At 44.3% G+C, this 25352-nt stretch overlaps 1 protein-coding gene across 6 annotated transcripts in view; it reads right to left on the reverse strand.

Moving 5' to 3' along the window:
* LOC147019669 (histone-lysine N-methyltransferase SUV39H1-like) overlaps positions 1-25352 on the reverse strand; it is a 136050-nt gene that overhangs the window by 85964 nt on the left and 24734 nt on the right. For all 6 annotated transcript variants that reach the window (XM_085894277.1, XM_085894276.1, XM_085894274.1 and 3 more), the window contains 4 exons: positions 18170-18284; positions 17649-17791; positions 9119-9257; positions 643-701 (listed from right to left, as the gene is read on the reverse strand). In XM_085894277.1, coding sequence (XP_085750403.1) covers positions 643-701; positions 9119-9257; positions 17649-17791; positions 18170-18284 — 456 coding nt within the window. The remainder of the gene's footprint in view (positions 1-642; positions 702-9118; positions 9258-17648; positions 17792-18169; positions 18285-25352) is intronic.

The following is a 25352-nucleotide window of genomic DNA, read 5'->3' on the forward strand; positions in this document are numbered from 1 at the left end:
CATGCGGAACGTGTGTCATACGCCGAGTACGTCGTAAAACTTTGAACATGTTTAAAATTTCTTGACGTACTCTACTTACTACGACGTATGATAGCGTACTTTAGCGTTATACTCACGTATACCAAACTTACTCATACCATATTTGACGTGTCCCAACGTTTTAGACACATTTTTCTTAGGTCGGCATACGCTGGCAAGATCGCCAAGGTGTGACCGCAATGTTGACACTTCCATTTCTAGGGCAGTTATGATTCGAATCGTTGTGCGTCAGCCTTTTAATAGGCTACGTCACGACATCGTCGGCGATGCGTGCAACGCGCTATGCCTAAGTTAGACTATCGTTGGGCATCGGTTGTGTAGGCCGACAACAGGTTCAGCATTCGTTGGTATAAGTTATCTATAACACAACGAAACGTTCTGTGTCCGTTACCAATGCGTTATACATAAGACCAAGTCGCTATGAATACGTCCGAATCTTTAAAAAAAAACATCAAAAGTTCAACGTAAGCCAGCGTTTTACATACATTTTAATACGTTGCCATCGCTGGCTAAAACGTCAAGGTGTGACCGGGCCTTAAGACGACATTAGCCTACACAACCAAACTAGTTTTCTATTCGACAAATTACTCTGAGCAGTCTTACCAGAGATGCAGGCAGCAGGGAAACCTTGTGCAGCAAGTGTGTTGGCCAGATGCTGTGCCCTGCAAAATAACACCACCATTTCTCGTTACATGCAATGCTATGGCACCAAATGTCACTCGAGTAGCTGAACCTGATTACCAGGCACTGATGTAGGAAATTAAAAGCATGGGGATGGTGGGGGGAAATTGAGGAAAGAGGAAAAAAAAATCAATAAAATTAGTCAGGGAGAGGGGCTAATGGTGTGTCGTGGTCTGCTACTTCGTACCCAAAATCCCATATTATGTTATATTTTTATATGAAAGACCAATTTTAAGATAAAGCAATACTTTTCTCAAAAATTAGGAGTCCTGTTCAGATGTTGAAGATTCTTCTCCTCTGAACAGTTGCTCCAACTATACAAAGGATTGATTCGTCCTTGTGTAGAGTACTGCTCTCACATCTGGGGAGGTTCCAGCTCCACATACTTACTGGACAGAATTAAATACAAAGTTATTAAACTTGTCAACTCCACCATTGTGACCTCAAAACCTGACCTGCTCAAATTACACCGCAAAGTAGGCTCTCTTTTTCTTTTCTCCAGATATTACTTCAGGTTCTGCTCGCAAGAACTTACTGCTGGTGTACCTCCACCATTAGCGAGACAAAGGAATACTCCACAAGCCACCACATCACATGATTATTGTGTGGCCATTGGAAACTCAAGTGTGGGCCGTTATAACAATGTTTGTTTCTTCCCCTCCACTGCCAAACTCTAGAACTCTTTACCCTCTCACGTCTTCCCAAACACTTATGACCTTCCCCTTTTCAAAAAGCACATTTTTTACTTCCACAAAAACTCTTAGACTATTCTCTCTTTCCTTACTATTATATCAATGCGTTCTTTTATGTAAGGCTTGGCCTCGATGAGGACTATTTAGTCTGGATGACTGGAGCCTTTAACATAAAATTAATCAATTGACTTGCAGCCTCCTCCTCCCAAAAGATGCCATCCTCTGTGCCGTCCATGTTGTTGGAGATGGAGCATTTCAGAAATGTTCACTTGATGATGGCCGACGGTATCTCCTCCCACACCTTGATGATCCAGCCACAGATCATCGGAAGGTCAACCTTTCGCGTCCTCCCGATGACGATGATCAAGATGCTTTCTCGTCCTCCCGATGAAAGCCAGCAGTCTCCCAGTTAACATAATGCTCAGCCAACGTAGTGATAGGAGTAATCGTGAAAGTTCATCCAAGATGCATGTGGCCAATGCTCCTCGGAATCTGGGTTGAAAATCCCGGCAGGAAACACATCACAAAAACTGATGAAAATAGCAAGTCCGGGAAATAGTAAATGCTGTCTGTTGTGGTTCCACCAAGATGCAGCTAATGTTCCTTGAAACCTGGGTCGAGTACAAAGGACTGCGAAGTAAAAAAAAAAATAAGTTCATCTGGTCAACGTGAGTAATCCACGGGAAGCAAGTTAGGAACGGCTGACAGAAATGAGGGAAAACGAAGAGAACCAGGAAGAATGAAGATAACCAAAGGAAGCCAAAACAACCGAGCAGCACTGGTACTTCTTGCAGCTTCACCATCCCGTGTGGCTCCTCGCTCTCGTGAGCTCTTCTTCTTCTTCCTTTTAAATCCATTTCCTGCTCTCGTATAGAAAAGTACTTGGGGTTGATTGGTTGTTCCTAGTTTTAAATAGCACCCCACTATCCAGCATTTCCAAGCACAGCATCAGCATGTAAGGAACAAACTTGGTGGATTAATTCTGCTGGCATCGGATGTTCATGCAGAAAATGATGCATGTAAAAAGATAGTCACCACTACAAGTCCCTCGTCTATCCACCCCTTCTGCTGCGCATGGACAATGACGCCAGCTGGAAACTTGTCTTTGGGTGGTGTCTTCCTCCAAAACACGACATACGAGGGAAGCTTGCCACGCAAGCTTATTTGAGGTGGGTACTCCGTTATTGTGACTAATTCTTCTTTTGATGCGAGAGCAGGTGTTCTTCTTTTGCGTTTAATGGCGTTTTCAAAGCCATGAGGCTCTACATACATCGCACACCTACACTCCGGGTGTCTCCGTTTTATGCTTATTTAATTTCCACACACGGTTAATAAAACGCTGTACAAAATGTTAACCTGAACCGATTTTCAAAATTTAAATGGCAGAATTGAGCTTAACAGCAGTTCCGACTGCTACAAAAGTGTTCATTTGGTATGTAATGGAAATTCAGCATTTACCGTTTTTAAGACCGATTTTTTTCTCTTTAAACGCGTTTTAACCGCACCTCCAACTTTTACCCTTTTTTGGCCGATAGTGGTTTATACACCAGAAAATACATATACAGTAATCCCCCGTTTCTCGCGGGGGTTACATTCCAAACCTCCCCGCGCTCAGTGAAAATCCGCGATGAATGGACGCCTCCCCCCAAAAAAAAAAAAATCGACTCGTCTGGTCTGGTCAGTTTGGGAGTTATTGGGTTTGAGGTGCCTGAGATAGACTAGTCTGGTCTGGTCGGTTTTGAGGTGCTGGGTTTGAGGTGCCGGAGATCGACTAGTCTGGTCTGGTCGGTTTTGAGGTGCTGGGTTTGAGGTGCCGGAGATCGACTAGTCTGGTCTGGTCGGTTTTGAGGTGCTGGGTATGAGCAGTGCTCGTCCAACGGCGGCAAACCATTTTCCTTCCCGAAGCATACATCGAGCACCTTTACCTTAACCTTCTGAAGCGTCCCAGGACCTTCCTCTGGCGCTTCGGCTCCTTGCCAGAAGCCTTAGAAGGTGCAGGGCGTTTGGGTGGCATCGTGGGGCTTGGAGAAAAAAAACAGAAAATATTCGAAGTTCACAAGCGAAACTTTGTCTCGTGCGTTGTGTGACTGGTCGAGCACCACGCGTTATAATTTATATTTTATATATTATTACCGCTATGTACCAGGGGAATCCACAGAAAAAAATTAGTTACGTTCCAAGGGAAAACCTGCGATGAACCAGGGGCGCGATAGGTGAACCGCGGTGAAGCAGGGGTTGACTGTATACACCATATTTTCCGGTGCATAAACCACACTATTTATCGGCAAAAAAGGTTAAAGTTGGGAGTGCGGTTAATACACGGGTGTGGAATCAAAAAAAAAATTTTTTAAACATCTTAAAAACGATCAATGCTGAATTTCAAATGAACACTTTTGTAGTAGTCGGAAATGCTGTTAAACTCAATTCCGCCATTTAAATTTTGAATATATATAGATATCGCTATTGAGTGCAGCCTGTGGCTGCTGGTTGCATCATTGGTTGGGACGCAACTATGCCGCTGATGCAGTGTCCCCCTTACCAGTACACTGGTACTCATTCTGCCGACCTCGGAAGGATGACAGGCTGAGTCAACCTCCTGGTGTATTAATTCAGCAGCCCAACGGGGCTTGAAATCAGGACCCTAGGATCCCAAGCCACCACCCAAACCACTAAGCCAACACCAGGCTTATATGTATACATACAAACATATATATATATATACATACATATCTATATATATATATATATATTACATAGTGATGCGCCGCTTAACAACGTTACGAGCAACGATGGATCGCATATACGATGGATCTGCCAGCTCTGGAAAAAAAAAAATGAAAAAAAAGTAGCTGAAAAATTCCTATCGCCGAGTGATATAGCCGACGTAGCGCTGCCAGTCGTATAAAAATAGCACGTACAATTATGTACGCTGAACAGTACATAATACTTCATAATGATAATAAACGACAGTGTGGCCCTGTTATAATGCGATCGTTAAGGTCCATAAAATGTCATCGCGAAAAAAGCAGGGTCGTGCAAAATCGGGATTCAAGGAAATCGGCTTTCAAACTGAACCAATGTTTGCACGTTTACCTTCCAGCAAGTAAATTACCTTTGAATTGAAGAATTCTGCGAATAAATCGTTGTTACAGTCGAAATTAAAACACAAATTTATTTTTGGTGAAGCTTTTCATGTTGTTTAAACAATCGCATTGTTCCGAAAATATATATCACAATTGAGAGGAGCTCGTTTCTTCATTTATAAATTATAACATCGATGCAATGATTACGTATTTATAAAATCCAAACGCTATTTATTCATCTTTCTATAATCGATGCGAGAGGAGATTTTAAGCTGCTGCTAACAACACCGATGGCCGTCATGAACAGCACAAAGGTAAAACTAACGAGTCTTCAGTCTCTCTTGGATGCGTGTTACAATTGCCGACAGTATTCAGTACAGTAACATGCTGTACAGGTTTGTATCCGAGGAGCAATAGGCTATACCATATAGCCTAGGTGTGTAGTTTTGTGTAAGTACGATGTTCGAAAATGAAAACGAAAACGAAAAAAAAAAATTATGTTCGCACAACGACGACGTGGCTTAACGACGCGTTTCTCAGAACGTAACCCCGTCGTTAAGTGGCGCATGACTGTACATACATATATATATATATATATATATATATATATATATATATATATATATATATATATATATATATATATATACATACATACATACATACATATATACACACACACACACACACACATATGAATATATATATATATATATATATATATATATATATATATATCTTCTTCTTCTTCTTCTTCTTCTTCTTCTTCTTCTTTCGGCTGCTCCCATTAGGGGTCGCCACAGCAGATCATCCATATGATCTGCATAGTGATTTGGCACATTTTTTACACCGGATGCCCTTCCTGACGCAACCCTGGTCGCCTCTTGCGACACAGGGATCTGGTACACTTATTTTTAACTGGGGTATACACCGGCCCAGTACACTGGTACTCATTTCGCCGACCTCGGAAGGATGACAGGCTGAGTCAACCCCCTGGTGTATTAATTCAGTGGCTCAATGGGGCTTGAACTCAGGACCTTTTGGATCCCAAGCCACTGCCCTAACCACTGCACCAACACCAGGCTTAACATATGTATGTATGTATGTATATATATATATATATATATATATATATATATATATATATATATACATATATATATATATATATATATATATATATATATATATATATACATATACATATACATATACATACACATATATATATATATATATATATACACATACACATACACACATATATATGTATACATACATATTGTTGCGAATTCGCGCCCGCCAGCGTGCGAACGGCCACGTAACTCGAATCGCGGCACGTCGCCCACCGGACTGACAATTCTGTCATGACCCTCTAGGACCAACGCCGGGATCTAGTCACGGGTGGGCATTTCGGCCTCACCACGATTGTGCCAATCGGCCCCCCGCGTGGGATAGGGTTGCTCGCCAAACTCGACCTACCAAAGTACCCACGCGGAGGGTAGACCGGGCGATCGCACCTCGCCGCAGGTCGACTCTGGACACGGGCCACTTAAGCGATCCATTCCGTACTATCGGGATAACCGAGCGGTGTTATCGTCGGCCTCGACGGTTCCGATTAATTATCAGGCGTATTAAGCCCACTACCAACCCTTTACGTGAAGCAAGATGGAGATTCAATTAAAGAAAAGACGAAGCGAAACGGGAAAACAATTCAACATGATGCACATTTATTCCGCGGCACACGGAAAGCACACATATACAATTAAACAGAATGCACATAAAGCAATTGCAACAAAAGAAACACAACAATGCAGATCTACAACCGACTACGCGTGCACACGGCAACACTTACACAGTTTTACTTTACAGACGGCGCCAACAACACATTTACTCAAAAGCAAAAGAAAAGGGCCACCCTCAAAGACAAGGGGGCAGACGGGGCCTGTGGGCCAATATTTGCGCAGGACCTGAAAGAGCGGTCAGGTCCGGGAGACCGGGTGGATCCTACCCGTGTCTTTGTGATGAACCGCAAATGTGGCGGCGCGGCGGTGCCCCGACTTCGTGCTCCTTCGCGGGTTTCGTTGGCACTGCTTGGAGTGGGGTGGGAACGGGGCCCCCTTTTCGCACTATCTCAGCGCGGAGAAAAAAATGGGGGGGGGGGGAATTGTTGATGCTCTGGGGAAAGAGGATAGCTGGCTTGCTTGGGTCCCGTGACGAGCGATTCCACCGCGACCTCGTCGCCGACCGCTGTCTTCCTTGCCTCGGACCCGAGCTCTTCAGTCTCTTCCCCAATTCTCCTCAGCCGACTGCAGCAAACCACCTGTACGCCCTCGCCTCCCGACTCCACTCCGCGCTCCAACCCGACTCTGCCCCAAAACTCTCTTTGCCCTTCCAAGGCTGACTCCCCGCTCTTCTAAAACCGCCTCTGCCCAAACCGACTCTGCCGAGACCGACTCGACCCAAACCGACTCTGCCGCTGCCACACTCTGCCGCTGCCACACTCTGCTCTCCAAAACTGACTCTCTCAGATTCGCCCCGTGCTCGGCGCTTTATAGGCCGGCAGGAGAACCCATATGCAAATTTCTGGATCAGAACGAGCTCGGGGGTGGAGCCACGCTCGCTCATTGGATGGAGAGAAAGGGGCGTGAATCTCCCCTGATCCTAGAATTTGCATATCTCAATTCCACACAGACGCGCCTGGAGGCGGGGCCAAACCGCCCCGCGCTTGCTGATTGGACGGGTCAGAAGTGGGCGTGTAGCATTCCTGATCCGAATTCTCCTCGGAAAGGCCGCATTTTTCACTCGCGGCTCGGTGCGCGTCCCGTACGAGCCCAGGACAGCCTGACGCTCCGTGCTCACAGGTGGTGCGGGAATGGCCGCAGAAGGAGAGAGGTGAAGGTGGTGGAGGATTTATGGTAGTGGTTTATGGCCATGGTGCCGTTTGGAATGGCGGTGATGCGATGTTTGCGGGAGCGAGTTGTGAAGGTAAAGATCGTGGCTGTTGGCGTTGTTGTTGTGAAGCGGCGTTGTGGTTGGTGGTTGTTGTGTGATGGCGGTTGAGACGTGGTTGGTTCAAAATAAAGATAGAACAGAAAAACGACTATCTCAAAGCGTCGCAGCCCGAATGAATCACATTTATTCCCTCTAAACAACGGGTTTGGGCAAACTACACATGTACTTACAGAGATATCTCACCTACGGGACCTGAATGGTGGTTTGCAAATTTCCTCAACCGCAACAATATGTGATTTCATAGTTTTGATGTCTTCACTATTATTCTGCAATGTAGAAAATAGTAAAAAAAAATAAAAAAAAAACCGTTGAATGAGTCTGTGTCAAAACTTTTCCCTGGTACCGTACGCATGCATGCACGCACGCAGTGAAAGTCTGTCATATCTTTTTCTATTCCTTTTTTTCTGGGCTTGCACACCTTACTGATCTATAATAAATAAAAAAAAGCTTGACGGGTTTGCTCTTGAATTCTCTACTTGGCATTGCCAAGCTTGCAATTTATAAAGCAAAGAAAGCTTCTGATTAGTGAGTTGTAAAAATGATAGCACACTTTTGCTTTAAACGATTGGTATCTGGGCATATTATAATGAGATTATGCTTCCATCTTAACACGAGTCATCTTCAGGTGTTTGAAGACTTCTGATGCACTGACAATATTTTGTGCAAATGTTTTGCAAAAGATGCGACATTTACATGCAAGTATAACTATTTTTGTAATATGGTTATAGTTTGGATATATGTAGTGAGTAATACCTATATGTATAATTTTTGTCCATATACATAGCTTGATCTTTATTACACACTTGTTTTTGTTACTTTTGTAATAAAAGGTCCTCAAACGTCAGTCAGTCAGTGTATCTGTCTGTCAGATAAAAACACGCCTGCGCACGCACGCACGCACACACACACACATTAATGCTAGATCCGATGGACAGATAATTTTTGATACAAATCTCTACCTGTGAAACACTGATACAATTGGATACAACACTCTGCAATACCACCAGACACTTTCAGATTGTCAAATTACAGAAATCCAAATTTGAAATTAACATCTGGAAATATTCAATTATATGACAATTTTCAGCTTCATCAAAGAGATTTTACCGCAAGATCAGGAACACATTTACTCTCAAAGTAGAGATATTTCACATTTTTGGTTTAAAAAGAGTAATAGGAATCCACAACCATACTTGACCATGTTGTGGAATGTTGGCAGAGGCCCTCACTTTTGTTTCTCTTTTTCTTCCTCCCACACTTTTTCACCTTTATTCCAATCTTAAATTTGTTTTCTCCATAACCGCAAGAGCAATTGCACGAACCTTCCAACCTCGGAGCACTTGCCCATGGATTTCTTTTTAACAAAGTTACATGATGATTGTATGGAAAATGAGGCTGGCTTTCCAAAAAAATAAAATCAGTTTTTGCAGGCAAGGGTTTGGAGGGGGTTTCACTCGGCCGAATGAAAGTAAATTTTAAACTTGTGGGTTTTGATGCATCGGCAAATTACTCTCATTATCGTAAAGAAGAAGATAAATGTATCCAAAATAAAATGTTTTCGCATTTTGAGAATGAAGGATCATCGATTACAAATTGTCTGATAATTACCGGCTGTGCAAGTTGGAAAAAATCAGAGCTTGATTGAATGGGATGCAAGACAGGAGCTCCTGAAGCTGCTGAACTTTCTCTGCCAGTGTCAGGTGTGATAATGCATGCACATTAACCACACGGTAGAACTGATGTACACCTGTACCAAACACACACCATTGGGAGAAGCAAAGAACATTAAACATGACTCGGGATGCTTGTTATACAAACTATTCTGTTCAGCTCAGGGAAGTTGATAATAACAAATGCTATTTGGTCCATTATGCCGTGGCATATCCACACGACAGTAGACCCATCTGTATATATTGTCTTTAATGCTGTTACCTTTATGGGGAAGGGGTAGTAGATTAAGGCCAGAGATGTTGTGTAGATTCACATATAGTTTTAGAATTTCTTATCCTGTATTAAGTGTTTGTACAAGATGAGTCAATGTAAAAGGTTGCCTGTGAGGGGACATGTGCTGTTCAATTAAAAGATTTCTATGTTAAAGCGTCTTGTCTATTCTCCTCTGTAAATTGGACAGGGTGGGGGGTGACATGTCATGTTCCACTCACCGACAGAAGGGGATAACTACTCCTCTGCAACTGCCTGTCAGCTAGTGGGGGAGTGGGGATTTGTTCGTTGCTGAGGCTGAGGTCGACTGGTATCTTTGGGGAGGCGAAGACTCATGTAGACTGCTTGGCAAGCATTCCTGAGGGCCTCGGATAGAGATTGGTGAGCATAGCAGGGCAGAAACTTGTGAAGTTCTTAGGGCAGGGAATAATGAGGCCCTCAGGGCTATGATTTGGAGTACTCCAGGGGCCGTGATTGGTGGAGAGCCTGCAGTTGGAGGCCGCTGAACACTTTGATCACTTAGCCTTGGGAGGCAAAGACTTGTGGAGGGTGGGGGTTGGGTATAAACCCCAGCCTCAACAGGAAGTGCATCTCTTCTCTCTCTTCTCTCTCTTCTCTCTCTTCTCTCTCTAGCTGACGCTGTGGACTCTGCCATTTGCCTCTGACTCTCCAACCCATTGTCTGTCTTCTGATCTTGCCCCGATGGAGATGAAGCAGCACCATGCGCATTCTACTCCAACTTCGTGCGACAACTGTTCTGCACCAGCTTTGTGCTCTTCACCACATGCCTTTTCTTTTCTTTTGTGCTGCACAGTTCTTTTATGGGTGCTTGAGTGTGTGTGTGGCACCTATGGGGAACATTGGGTGTTGTCTTGTGGTTTTGTGTTGGGAAATTGTGTTTACGTCTTATGCAATAAATTATTTTTCTTATCAGGAACGGCTTGTCTTTTGTTGCCACCATTTTGTTGTGTAAACCATTTGGTGCATTTGGGATTCCTGGAGGTTTAAAATTATTGTAATCTTATTAAATAACAATTGCAGTCATCAGCCCCATTGGATCACAGGCCAGTGATAACTGCTCACTGCTGGATTGTAAGGAACAGTTTTAGTTTGGCTATCCTTGAAGTCTTTGCTTCAGCATAACGGTAGCCGCTTGGGTGCGGCTGCATCCCACCAAGAAGTTGGCATCCACGCAACAATACAGTTAATAAAGTTCCTGGAAGAGCTTGTACATTTACAACATGTAGGATGAGAACATTAGGAGAAAATTTTTTTTAATGTCTATTGCAAAGACAGGAGATTATCGGAAAAAAAAAATCAACAGTATGTGGGATTTGAACCTGGGATCACGTAATGAGCTAAGTGCTCAGATGGGAACGCATAAACAAGCCAACTCGAAAGATGGTAACAACTGCAGGCAGTACCAACGCTCCAGCCAACCCCAAGCAAGGACTTTGGCCAAAGTACAACCACACAATGAGCTACTTTTTGAGGATACCAAGAGAGCTTTTTGGCCTACAACCTAAATGCAGACAGAACAACAGGCACCAATTACTAATCCACTGGCAATCTGCAACCTCCCCCATTCCCTCACCACCTCTACCTTCCCCCAACCATCAATTACTGCAATGTGAAGAAAGAAATAGTGCTTTTATAATAATGCATAATCCCATATTACCACAGTTAATTTTTTTTTAAGAATCTTCAGAGATATTCTGGGCTAGCAGCTTGACCTAGAGGTATGTACACTCACCTCTGAGCCGTCTAGCCTGGGTTTAAATCTCGGCACAGCTATAAACTGTCATCCCGGTGTCTCGCAGGAAGGACGAGGCATCAATGTGTATGTGCTATCCCTCGGATAGACGTTAACTGGGAATCCCATCTGCCAGCATTAGTTGGTGGACGTTAAAGATCCCGTAGTGTCCTTCACGAAGAGTAGGCGAGCTAATGCTGGTACCATGAACAAATTACAAATTACTGCCCTCGCCTACAGGTGGCACTGCATCAGTGGCACAATTGTGCTCTCAATGAAGCAACCAGCAGCCTCAGGCTGCACATAAAATGATTGCGTGAGGTTATAAAACAAAATGTAGTCATATTGTAATCATATATAAATATTGTCTGAAGCAAGAGAGAACAAGAGTTCCTTCAGCTTATTAACTGTGTGTTTTAATGGCCATCCAGATAATCAAGTAAGAACTACAGATTAACATTTCGACCCTTCAATTGTAGAACCTCCATGGGAATAGGGTCCACAACCAAACAAGCAGAAGGAGGAGGAAAGTGGGGGGGTGAGAGCGAGAGCGAGAGAGAGGGGTGAGAGAGAGAAGAGGAGAGGAGAGGAGAGGAGAGGAGAGGAGAGGAGAGGAGAGGAGAGGAGAGGAGAGGAGAGCAGAGGAGAGGAGAGGAGAGGAGAGGAGAGGAGAGGAGAGGAGAGGAGAGGAGAGGGAGAGAGAGAGGAGAGGAGAGGAGAGGAGAGGAGAGGAGAGGAGAGGAGAGGAGAGGAGAGGAGAGGAGAGGAGAGGAGAGGAGAGGAGAGGAGAGAGGTGAGAGAGACACTTTCCGTCAGCAGGTATTGCAAACAGTAATATGAACGAGCCAAACCCGCGCGGAGCGCAAATTTTCTCGAGTGAGGGTTCGTTAAGGCGTCAATATATCCAGTGTTCACAATGTGATTTATAGAATTTCTTTATATACAATGTTTTTTGTTCCATTTTTTGTGTCAAATGCATTTTCTGAGGTAGTCAGCATGTGCAGAAAAGGGTTTTACATTGCAGACGCTGTTTTCTCGGAGTGGCATGAGGCCTCTCAGTGGTGACGGTCTGTCAACGACAGATGTCATGACGTCAGCGAATGACCGATGATGTCATGACGTCATTACGCCTCTCAGTGCCATGCAAACTCTCAGTGTCACACGTCGCCATGCAAACAAATGTGAAAATTAGAAAATCGCCAAAAATTCCCAAACCTGTCGGTCTGGCGTGATCTTACATAGTAGTCCTTGAGCCAGACCGAATTTCATTACCAAAAAGGGGAACAGACCCAACCATGATTTTTGGTTAGCTTGATACCTCAAGTGTCCGAAATCAGTTGATGGACTTGCAAGGAAGGTAGCTTAATGACCTTTTAGTGGCCATCTTTAAAAATGCCCACCGTTATATTTCACCAAAATGGAGGAAATTGGAAAAAAAACCCACAACTCACCTCCAGAATGTCCTTGGGACATGCGGTTTGGCTTAAAATGATTGTAAGAACATTCTACATCTGCCAATATATAGTTTTCGATAGTTATTTGCTACGGTATGTTCCAAAATTCGAAATTTCTCCCAAAAAAGTGGCATTTTTTGTTTTTTTTTTGCTATATGTTATCAGACGTTTTCTGCCAATTAATGTTCAAATATATCTAAGCTCATTTTTTACCTTGGTCACCTAGAGTGGTTCATAAGGCATTCAAAGAAAGTCAAATATCAAGTTGTCTGAACTTCACAGGATTCTATTGATACGTTTTCGTACATGATCTATTTGTCAGTTTTCGGCCTTTTTGGGGTACCCAATCTCAAAAACCTTCTATACTATGCGACCATTGGGGTTTCAAAATATCTAATAGGCATTTTTATAACTGAAATAAGATTTTACATATGCTCATTATGGACTAGACCCTCTGCTGAGTACCGGTCAGTATACATTTCCCATGTATTAGTACACCAACTGGGGCCCTATCATGGGAAGGTACACAAAGCCCATCTATGACAGATTGTGAATAATGCGAACAATACCCTGAATGTCTATTCATCTATCTATAGCCCCAAAATGTACAGGGTACAAACCAGGAGTTGACCGGTACACAGCAGAGGGACCAGTAGTTTGCTATTGTTATAGTTGTTTTCAAAATCAACAACATTTGTATGTCTTACCAGTTACTGTTAGTGGTTTTCACAAAACTTGTAATAAAAAGTAATTCACCAAATATTGCTCATATTTTTGGTGGTGAAGGCCCATATGGTGTCCAAGGTCTCTGAGAAATTATTGATATGGCTGCCAAAAAAAGCGTTGAATCAAGTTCCTTTGGGTATATCTGACTCTGTACATGTACCCTAACTGGAGGGTACCGCGAGAGCCGGTTTGGTTGATCCAACAACTTCTGGCTATTTTCATACTTAGGTGATCCAGTAATGCAGTCTGTGTTCAAACTGCATCCCAATGCCCTGCCAAATTAAACTTTTACTGACAAATGAATGATCATTTCATGTAATTGCTAACTAATATCCAGGTGTTGTTTGACCGACCAAACTGGTTCTCGCGGTAACCCCCAGCAATTTCCTGGCAAGGTTTTCCCGAGGTCTTGACTTTAGCACTCGTCCACAAATTAAAATACACTGTTTCTCAATATGTACTCAACCACTTAAAAATATATCTAATTTAGTCTTCCTCATCACTGTCACTATCATCCATGTCTTGCAATTGGTCTTCATCCTCTGTCTCATCACGCATATTGGCACAGTTTTGTAGTCTGCACGCTGGTGTGCAGCTGAAACCATTCACTACACAGGGGCAGTCATCATTGCAACTTCTTGGGCACTTGCATGACATTAGTGCCAGAACAGCCTCTGGGGCTGGGGCTATTGTAAGCTAATATATTTCTAAGTTTCCCTTTACCATTATCCAACCATGCCCTTCAGTGGGACTGAGTATCTCAGGAAAGTTCTGGAGACTACGCCTCCAAATGGCAGACTGGTAGTTCGCATGTTGCGTGTGTTGTTTTAATGCATCCTTGCACGGGGGATTCTGTCCCGATGAAACATCCCCTTTCTTTGAACAGAACAAATCATAACGGAGGATGTTGACCTCCTTGACATTCGTGTTTGAGCAATACATGCTACAGGTGAATGCCTGTATCGTTTCGAACATTTCATCTCCGACGACCCACTCCTGACCAAGTTTCATGAACGCTTCTCTGAAATGCTGGTTTTTGCGGATCAAATAGATTGCTTTTACCTTACCCTGGCCAGCAAATGAACTAGTTGAATCACAGCCAGTCCACGCATGGACTCCTATCAACGACATACACACATCCTTGCCTAGTATTGTGCCCAACTCTGAGATGTCAATAAGTCTTATTTGATTTTTTTTTCCCCCGCGTCTTAACAGGATTCTACTGGTCCCGAATTGCGAATGTAGGCCAAGGAGGATCACAAATACATCAGTATCCTCTGAAATCACCATAACCTTTGGATACGTAATGGCAGCATGTTTACAATGAACCAGCATTCTCGTGTCGGCTTCCTCATGGGTTGATGCAAGCGCCACAATCTCTGTCACATTATCCTTCGTAATCTGAAAACACTTTTCACCAGAGGTGACCATCATTGTTATGTTACCAAGTTTGTCACTGTTCCGTTCTTCCTTCCGGTTGTCAGCTAGAAACATTGTTAGCTTGTCCTTGCTTTCCTTACTCGCCAACATCCTTTTCCAGTTCTTTATTCTGTGTCCTGGCTTTATCTGATTAAATACAATGCCATGTTGAGAACCACGATGCAACTGTTCTGCGTCTTTAGTCGACAGGTCTTTGTAGACGTCAAACACAACATCGACTTGTCCACTTACCTGGCAATCATTCAGGACTTTCTTCAGAATTATCACTGAGAGTTCTTCAAATGTTAGATTCTCGCCGTGAATCTTTTGGACTATCCCCATGGCATCAACTATTGTTGCCCGAGGACCTGAGGACAATTCAACATTAGCAATTTATTTTTCAATATGTTTGCCCAATGTTGCTTTCCCCGTTTTCTTTAGGGTGCTGTCACCATTGGCCAATGCCCATGGTTTGGGACCGAGAGGATAGCAGAGAACTTCTTTCATATCTAACTTCCTGTTCTGAGCGATCAAGATCATATGTCTAAAGACACGATGGTCTGCCTTCAAAACAATCTCTTTGTTTGTCCCAGCATTGACAACTGTGTCTTTCTGCATTGAACTGAATGTTTGTAATTTAAGTTTCTTTATTGGGTCATAAAATCCTGAACCCTCCTCTAACTTCTGTGCATGTAACTTGAAGGCTTCTTTACCTTTTTTGCAGGCTTTCAATAAGTCAGTGCTCACATTTGGCGGTGCTGCAGCACCGGTTGCTAAATTCACAAGATCTGACGGTTGGTTTGAGAACGGATTAGTCCAATTGTTTTCCAACATATCAACGATTGATGTCACATCATTTTCGTCCCTCTTGATTCTAGAGGTTTGTAGGTCAGCATGACCTAGACACGAACTCACTGATACCATTTCTCAGAGTTGCCTCAGAGCTTCTGCCCTGTACTCTGCGGTTAGATAAAATCGTGACAAGGCACCTTGTCTCAGACTAAAGCCTCTTGTACCTCTGGATGTTTGGGTATCCTTGTTCACGGTCTCTTCAACTGTTTGATCAATTGCAATTTTGGCAAATGGGTTCACTTGCTGAAGTTGAACTGAGAAGCCACCATGGAGAAAATGATCATGAAGGTCTGGACATGTGTTCTCCAATTGGGTCATCTGCGCATAGTACACTGGCAGATATCTTGAATAGTTTGGCTTGTCCATGGCAAAACACCAAGGTATCAAGTCCTTGATGCATGATAAATGCAAGTGCCAGTCACCTTCGCGATTCACACGCATCAGACCAAGTATAATCTCGATCATATCTACATAAATCATCCAGAAGGATGCCAATTGGCCACTTTCGTGCCGCAGAACATCCAGGTAAGACCCGAACAGATACAGAATCCTCTGGCACGATTCATCATTCAAAAGTGCATCATGGGCAGGGGCGTAGCCCTGGGCGGGGGGAGGGGGGGTCAGCACATACTCTGACCAGGCTGTGGCCCTGGTGGACAACACAGTTTATGTACTTACATTTTCGGCATCTGCACAGCAATTACAATGGGTTAAAGCACCAATGAATTAAAGCACCTTGCCTGCCATTTGCTCAAAAGCAGCTACTTTCACTTTAAGATTCATTTTCCTGTAGATTTTTGTTGTTGTTGTTATGGTTGGTAAATCTTCCATGGGTGCCATGGGCTACCCAGATCTCACACACATCCAAGTGTCAACCCATGGGGGGGGGGCTTGAGCTGCCAGAAGGAGAAGACAATATGAATCCTCCAATTTTTCCTGAAGTCAGAACCTGCGCATCAGACATAAAGTCCCCCCACCCCTTAAATCATCCGAAATCCAGGCCAAGGGGCTGCCAGCGATGAGTGACTATTAACAGTTCATACAGGGGAATTCATGAGCATTAACTCCTGTATTTTATTATACAGGAGTTCATATAACAGTAAAACACTGTTATGTGGAGTGTTGTGAAAAGTTTTATTGATACCAGTTTACCGCTACCCCAAAAAGCCGAAAATAGCAAATAGGAGCATGCCACAAAACTTATCTATAAAATCCTGTGAAGTTCAGATAACTTGATATTTGACTTACTTTGAATGCCTTATGAACCACTCTAGGTGACCAAGGTAAAAAATGAGCTTAGATATATTTGAACATCAATTGGCAGAAAACTTCTGATAACGTATAGCAAAAAAAACCTAAAAATGCCACTTTTTTGGGAGAAATTTCAAATTTTGGAACGTACCATAGCAAATAACTATCCAAAACTACATATTGGGAGATGTAGAATGTTCTTACAACCATTTTAAGCCAAACCGCATGTCCATAGGACATTCTGGAGGTGAGTTGTGGGTATTTTTTCCAATTTCCTCCATTTTGGTGAAATAACGGCGGGCATTTTTAAAGATGGCCACCAAAAGGTCATTAAGCTACCTTCCTTGCAAGTCCATCAACTGATTTCAGACACGAGGTATAAAGCTAACCAAAAATCATGGTGGAGTCTGTTCCCCTTTTTGGTTATGAAACCCGAAATTTTGAGGTCTGGCTCATGGATTATAGCCTGTGGCTGTACATTAGACCACAGAGCACCCGCATGCCGAAAGTGGCGACAATCCGTCCGGCAGTTTCGGAAGAGATACGTCAACAAAATATGGCTTAGCGTATTAATATAATAATGACCAGATAAAAACAGTGATCTAGTGAAAAATAAATAAGCATTGTGTTTGCATGTTAAATCTGCTGATAGCTAGGCATTTTGATGACATTATTTGGTTTTCTCTGATCTTACATTCTTTGCAGGATGACAAAATGGGCTTCCAGTGACAAATTTGCTCACCAAGCAGTTGCATGTCTGTGGGGTCCAACCGAATATGTGCAGGCTCCCTCATATAATTGTTTAACTGCTGTGCCATTGACTCAGGATAGGTGGCAGATAGAGCAAGCATCTGCTTATTAGCTGGAAGACTTGAATAGATCCAGCTGAAACAACCAAAGGACATTAATAGCTTTTAGGTTTCCAAGCACAGCGACATTAAAATAAAATGATGCAAATAAATAATACAAGGCTATAAAAACTTCATTTTCATCAAAAAAATGTAATACTGGCTCCATTTTTATAGCATCCAATTCCTGCCCAAACAAATGACATCTTGGAGATCAACAGTGCAATAATCATCACAATACAATAAACAAAATAATATGCAATTTGAACTGTGGTTTATGAGAACTGAACATCAACCGAGAACAATTTGTTCAAAAGACAAAGAGGCCATTAAAGCGTTCACAAAAATTGCAATTGATGGATTTGACGCAACCAGACTCTGGTCCACAACTTGTGTGACTTGATGCTTTACTCACTTGATCTGATCTTGGAAGGATCCCTCTTCCAGTAGCTTATCAGCCTCATCCAGCACAAAAAGCCGGACAGCAGCAGCCAGAAGAAATCCTAAGTCCATCAGCTGCTTCACCCTCCCTGTTCAACAAGTGGACATTATATGTATGAAGGTATTTGTAACTCAGATAAAATTCCCATAACTTGATTAGACTGGGCCAAAAAAAAAAGAGTTTCAGGTCTGGAGTTGAGGTTAATAAGGCCAAACTGAAACACATTAAGCCAAACAAGAAGCATGTTTTTGATTTCAAGGTGAAAAAACAGTTTGGGATATCTTTATGGTGGGGGAGGGAAGGGACAAGGAGGGGGAAGGAAAACAACACTTGTTTCCTTTTAGCAACTTCACATGGATAATCTCGCTGCACTGTTGCTAGACTTGCTTTTATAAAACGAAAGTTAAAATATCAACATAAAACCATTAATTTTGGGGGGGGGAGGGGGAGGATATGGGGGGAGGTTTGGTGGGGTGGGGGGGGGGGGGTTAGCGACAAACAAGACGTGCAATTGTGGGGGGGGGTGCCATTGGGAGAGTTGAAATACCAGAATGATGACATAACGACGGTTTTCGTTGCAAGTGACATAATAATATTGTTGCGGTTCTCGGAACCACATGCATACAACAGATAGGTGTCCCAAGACAGTTATTCCATTATTATAGTATAGATAATCCCTTTCCTTTTGTCTCACAGGACAACTGGGGCATGCGTTGCGATGATCTCATAACTAGGTTTGCTTACATCATTTTCTTCTTCATTTCGTCCTGACTCTTCTTTTCTGATTATTCCTGAGGTAAATCTGAGCCACGTGCACCCGGCGCTGTGAGATGGGTCCTGAGCAAAGGACAAGCAGACACTGCACCCACAACCCTCCGTACAAAACACAGCCTGCCAAACGCACTCGCAGCAGTAATTTCCACCCGATGGTGTTTTCCACAACAGGAAACAGCCAGCACGACACCCACACTGCACGAAACGCGTACGGAGGTCGATAAAAGCGACTCTACGCCATGCTGGGCGGGATACGAGTGTGCGAGGTAGAAGGCGGTGCGTTCCTTTTCAACCTCAATATCCAACACATATTGGTGTTCGCCCCGTGCACACACTAGCAGAATGGGGCAAACACGAGCACTGACCACGTGGGCCATGGCCGAACCCCGCGCACTGTATAGAATGTGCTCGAAGGCACACGTATGCCACACGCGAAACGTGCATGGATTTATCCAAATGATGAACCTTCAGCCCTCGTTGGCAGCAGCGGATTCTCCACGGATGGTGAACGTCTTATCGTCTCTACGGCCAGCGAAGCTGCGATCGAGCCGAGGAATGTACAGTGCGGGCCACGTTGGCACGCGCGGAGCGAGCGCATTGATCGACGCTGGTCGCATGCCAGAGTGGGCATGCGGGACTCTCGGCCAGTCGCCAGGGCGCGGCCCGGGGAGTTTTGCAGGACGATTCGCGTGCCAATTTCGGTGTGAAGATTTGTGTCATGTCGTGGGGTCGGAGAGGAGTATTGCCACTGTCCGGGATGGCTTTGCCGGAAACGAAGTGAGGCGGTTTCCGGCCAAAGTTTGCCAAAGTTTCCGGCCAATTGGAGCGCCCGATTTAGGTGATGAGGTTTTGATTTGGGGTTGGTCCTCCCCCCGTACGGCAGGTCCTATAAAGGTCGGAGCGGTCCCTCCGCCTTGCTCTCTCTCTCTTTTCTCTTTCGCTCGCTCGATCTGGCCTCACCCTCATCCCTTGGCACGACCCGCCGCCTGGACTCCACCTCATCTCCACCCACACGTCAACCCCACCCGCCTACCACTCCGCCCTCGCACCCTGGACTCCGCCACTTCTCCACTCAAGCCCCTCCTTCACGAACACGGTCTCCACACGCTCTGCTGAAGCCAGAGATGACGCGCCAGCTGTCGGGTGCCGCACTGCAGAGTACCCTCCCACCCCCACGAAACGTATTGGTGGCACGTCGTGCTATCAAGCACAAAGGTACCAAGAACGTAGGCTCAACTCCTTTCCCTTCTCGTTGCAATACTCCGTCTTCATCGGTATGTGTGCGTGTGTGTGTGCGCACGCTGGTGCCTGTCTGCTTCAGTAAGACTGCAGAAGATCGTTATTGTTATTATTGTTATTATTTTTGTGTTAAGTCTGCTCTGTGTCCGCTTTTGTAAGTTGCTTGTTTATTTGCTGCACCACACCTCTCTCCACTATCTCTGCACAACACACCCCAATAAATCTTTATCGTACCACATACCTTTCCTCGCCCATTGTTAATAAATTATCATGAGGAATGTTCCCTGCTCGTTTTTGTCTTTTCTTCCATTGATCCAGCATGGTCCGAATCCTAATTTAGCCGGGACTTTATTCCCAATGATCCGTTCCTTTTAGCCGGTACGTCCTTGGCAGTGTAGCACGGCTGCATCCGATTCGGTAAAGTGATCCGGTCCGGTAGAGTGATCCGGTTCGGACAAGGCGTACCGAGGGTGTGTTCTCCGGCAATTAAATCACGTGATTAATTAGGTAACCCGATTAACCCACAGACGGGAGGACCCTAGGTCACGCGGTTGAGTTATTGGCGTCCACGGTCGGTTAAGCGACCCACCGCGTCACGGAATTATCTGTGTGTGACGGCCTACAATTCCAGGGAGTCTGGTGGGAACCGAGATAGCTTCCCCCACCTCGTGGTCTTCTCACCCGACCCCTGGCCCGCAACAATATTATTATTAACCTAATAATAAAGACTACCTCATAACCAAAGCCATCGTTGTATCATCGAACACGGAACCGAACATAAACGCAGAGCAGGAACACAGCGTTACATTACAGGGCAGGAGCTGGTGGAAGTGATGGTTAATGGGAGGATGAGGGAGGAGGTAAGAGGAAGGAGGAGGTGGAGCTGATGATGTGCTTGGCATGGGCTCATTGGTGGATGAAGCAGATATTGATGCCTTCAAGTAGCTGCTCAGAGTAGACTGTTGACAGTTTTTCAAGTTCTCCTCAAGAGTCCTCATAAAACACGTGAGCACGTTCCCAGAAATGCTTTTTTTGGCATCAGCTTTCTCCCCCAATTAGAAGCAAGCTTGCATAAGTTACCAGGGCATTATGAATTGTGGGAAAGTTCATGATTCGTTCTTTGGGTTGACATCATTTTAAACTCATTTGCATACACTGTACACGTCTTAGCCATGATGGGAGCTCGACGCGCTTTATGGGTTAACCCTTTCATCTGAAAAATTAATTACATGACTGTACTGTATTCGCAGGCATTCTGAAAAGTTAATCTCCTCCATTAAATAATTAATGGGCAGGAAAAACATCGCTATGGAAATGACATCATGCAATCAACAGGCATTCCTTGACGCTGGATTTTCTGTTATCTTTTTAAAAATTATTCTTGGTGATATTTTCTCTGCGGTTGAAGATGTGTTTTTGGTATACTAGCAGGGTGCCCGACTTATGGGCGGTTATGTTCCAAGCATGCAACATGTTCTTCTGACACATACCTTTATTTGGGTGGTGTATAGGCAACTGACAGCTCCGTATAGGAAAATAAATAACTCGGGTTACGTGAATGAAGCAAAAAATATACCTAATGATAAAAATTCAAAACACCTCACAGCAATGGAAACTGGAAAACGTGGGGGACAGGAATACTGTACTGTAAATGGAGACTTGCAATACCCTCACCCACCTGGAGCAGCACTACATGACACATTTACATAGAGAATTTGCATCTCCCCCCACTCCCCCACTCCCTCAAGACCACTGGCAAATATAAAAACATCCCTATACATTAATTGGGGTCATGCTGATCCTCTGTAGGAAGTCTGGATGTAATTGACACAGAACTGTAGGAGTAGCCCAACAAACAAACCCACAAACACACAAACACCGGTCCATGAATTATAGTAAGGATCAATGCCAAGCAGTCCTACCTGTTTGCTGAATTTTTAATGTCCTGCATTCTTCTTATTTCAAATTTGCTTACTACAGGTATAGTACTGTTATCCGCTTGAAATTTTACTTGCAAATATGATATACCGTATTTTCACGACTATAAGGCGCATATAAACGTCTTAGATTTTTGTCAAAATGTGCGACGCGCCCTATAGTGCAGTGCGCCCTTTGTGTGTATAAAAGAACAGGTATGTGCGGTATGCAGAACATTGCTGTTTTCACAACCCCGAAAATGGCAAAGAGACACGCTTATGAAGCTCAGTTTAAACTGAAGGCGATCAGCTATGCGGAGGAACATGGGAATCGAGCCGCGGCGAGGAATTTCCAGATCAACGAGTCGATGGTTCGAAAGTGGAGGAAGCTGGAAAACGAGCTGCGACAGGTGAAGAAGACGCAGCTGAGTTTCCGTGGAAACAAGGCGAGGTGGCCAGAGTTGGAGGAAAGACTTGAGCAGTGGATCGTTGAGCAAAGAGCAAGTGGGAGGAGCGTTTCGACGGTCACGATCCGACTGAAGGCAGTATCGATAGCGGAGGAAATGAAAATCGAACATTTCCACGGAGGTCCGTCTTGGTGCTTTCGCTTCATGAAACGGTGCCATTTTTCCATCCGGACCAGGACTACGATAGCGCAGCAACGTCCGGCGGATTATCAAGAAATGATGGAAAACTTCCGCTCCTACTGCAGCAAGCACATCTGCGACAAACGGATCCAGCCGAGCCATCGGCGTGAACCGGCCGTTCAAAGTGAGGCTGCGAGCGGCGTGGGAGCGGTGGATGACCGAAGGAGAGCACAGCTTCACAAAGGGTGGAAGGCAGTGCCGGGCGAGTTACGCCACAGTTTGCCACTGGATTGTTGATGCCTGGGCTAACGTGTCTGCTGGCACTGTTGTCCGAGCTTTCGCTAAAGCCGGCATCATTTCGGAGGAGCCGCACGGTGCAGAAAGTGACTCTGACGGCGAGGAAGGTGGACCTGCTAGGTTGGGTTTAGCGCAGTTCGATTCCGAAACAGAGGATGAGGATTTCGATGGATTTGATTAAAGACTATTACCGGTATTTGATTGTTTTAGTATTTTTGTAACTAATACTTTAATAAAGCACAACCAAACTCAATTTTGCTCCCGATCTATTTTTAAATACGCACACTTGTGTGCTTGTGTGAGTGTGTTGTTGTACGGCGGACGTACGTAGTAGAGGATATTCATATAAAACCCGCGCCCTATCGTGAGGAGCGCCTTATGTGTGTGTCAAATACAGGAACGGCACACACAACTTAGACTGCGCCTTTTGGCACGGTGCGCCTTTTGGTCGTGAAAATACGGTATGTTTTCTGTGTATTTAATTTTTTTAATTATCAATCTCGGGTGGGGAAGGGGGGGGTGGTGCCAAGCCAAAGGACGTGTCCACCCCAGGTGCCAAATATTCCAGGAACACACCTGGGGTATTGACACTTACTATTCGTGGGGTGGCCTGTGATTGGTTAAGCAGGCTGATATGGACACCTGACAGGCAGGGGAGGACAGGGGGACGTGCTCTCGCTCTGCGACAAATGAAGCACAGAAGGGAGACAGTCTGAATAGGATGCGTGGCTGGAACCTCGAGACTCCTGTGAATGCTGCTGCTCCTGACATCGGCCTGGGACTTTGTGTGCCTTCCTGGTCCATTCAATCTTGCCCGGCCTTGTGTGCATGTCAGTGTGTGTCGGGCTAATTAATGGATTTTCTTCATGATGTAATGCTGTGTAATTATTTATTATTGTAATAAGTTAAAAGGTTTTCGGTTTTCACCATGAGCACTTAAATGAGCTATTTACATTCTTTATACTTTAAAAAAGAAAATAACTCCAAAGTAAAAAGAAGAAAGTAGGCCTCAATGTTTCATGCAGACCCAGACATATTGGGGTGTGTTGTGCTGCACCCAGACAGGAGGAAGTAACTGGAACAAATGAATGCAGCTTTTACAACAACTCCTCACCCACCATCGGCTGATTATTGTGGGGTGCTGATTGGCTGTTGAATGCATGTTAGTGAATGGTCGGTACATTTTGCTCATCATAGTCCAATGCCCACAGTGTATTGCAAGCTGTAGGTACAGGTGTCGATTTGTTAATAAGGGAGAGCCAGATATTGCTGATGGGTATCCCGTTTTCTTGAAGGACCGTTTGATGTAAATATACCTCCAGAGCTTCTCTGATTCTCTTTGTGTGCCAGTGACTGATGGATGTGATAAGCTTGCTGTCTGATAATAATATGCGATGATTATTGGTCTATGCCTGATTGACAATTGCTGATTTTTTTTCCCCTTCCCCTCTTAAATTATATGCCTGATGTGCTTTCAATCTCGTGGTGAACGTCCTGCCAGTTTCACCAATGTAAACTTTGCTGCATTCACACGGGACACGGCAAACATTAAACGTTCTTTCTTTGCTCTGACGACGGGTTAAGCCCGAAACGTTAACTCCTCTTTTATTCACGGTGAATCAACTAACTACCATTTAAGGTATTTTAAAAGGTTAGTGGTATTTGTTTTGCTCAACTTTGCTGCCCACACAGACCGCTAGTTTTGTGCTGAATTTAGCTAGCATATTCTGTCTGTCTGTCTGGTTGTTCGTCTGTTTGTGTACAGGATATCTCAAAAACCTGTGGGCAGGTTGGGTTTGTGACGAGGACGAACTGATTATATATTGGTAAAGATCCAGATCCGGATCGAACTACTAGAATTTTTAGTGATTCTTCACCATTAAGAGATAGGGCCAAAATCGATACAGCATGTCATGATATTTTCCAAATTTATTGGGCCCGATATGTTCCACTGCATTGCGTGGCGGAAGTATGCGTTCTCCCGAGTGGCCTTCTAGTTTTTATTTATTTTATGTAACACGATCATTTCAGTAGTTTCCAGCAATTTCCGGATTCTTCTAACGGCTTTGCACAGATGAGGGAGGGCTTCCGGGCGGCCATTTTATGTCCACTGTCAAGCGATCAGCACGGCATTACTTTGTGCCATTCTTGACCATTGTAGTCACAACAAAGAGAATCAGCAGTTCAACTCAGTTAAGGGTTCTTTCTCTCGATGTTTTATGAATGTTGCACAATCCGCTTGCCGAGATTGATGGTCTTTTGTTCACAATCGAAAAATGGATCTTTAGACCATCAGCCATTATAGTCTGGGAGCCCATGGAGATTTGTTTAGCATTGAGAGTA

This window comes from Eptatretus burgeri, chromosome 9 (assembly GCF_056783735.1).
Source record: "Eptatretus burgeri isolate ZD-2024b chromosome 9, Ebu_testis_v1, whole genome shotgun sequence".
NCBI lineage: Eukaryota > Metazoa > Chordata > Myxini > Myxiniformes > Myxinidae > Eptatretus > Eptatretus burgeri.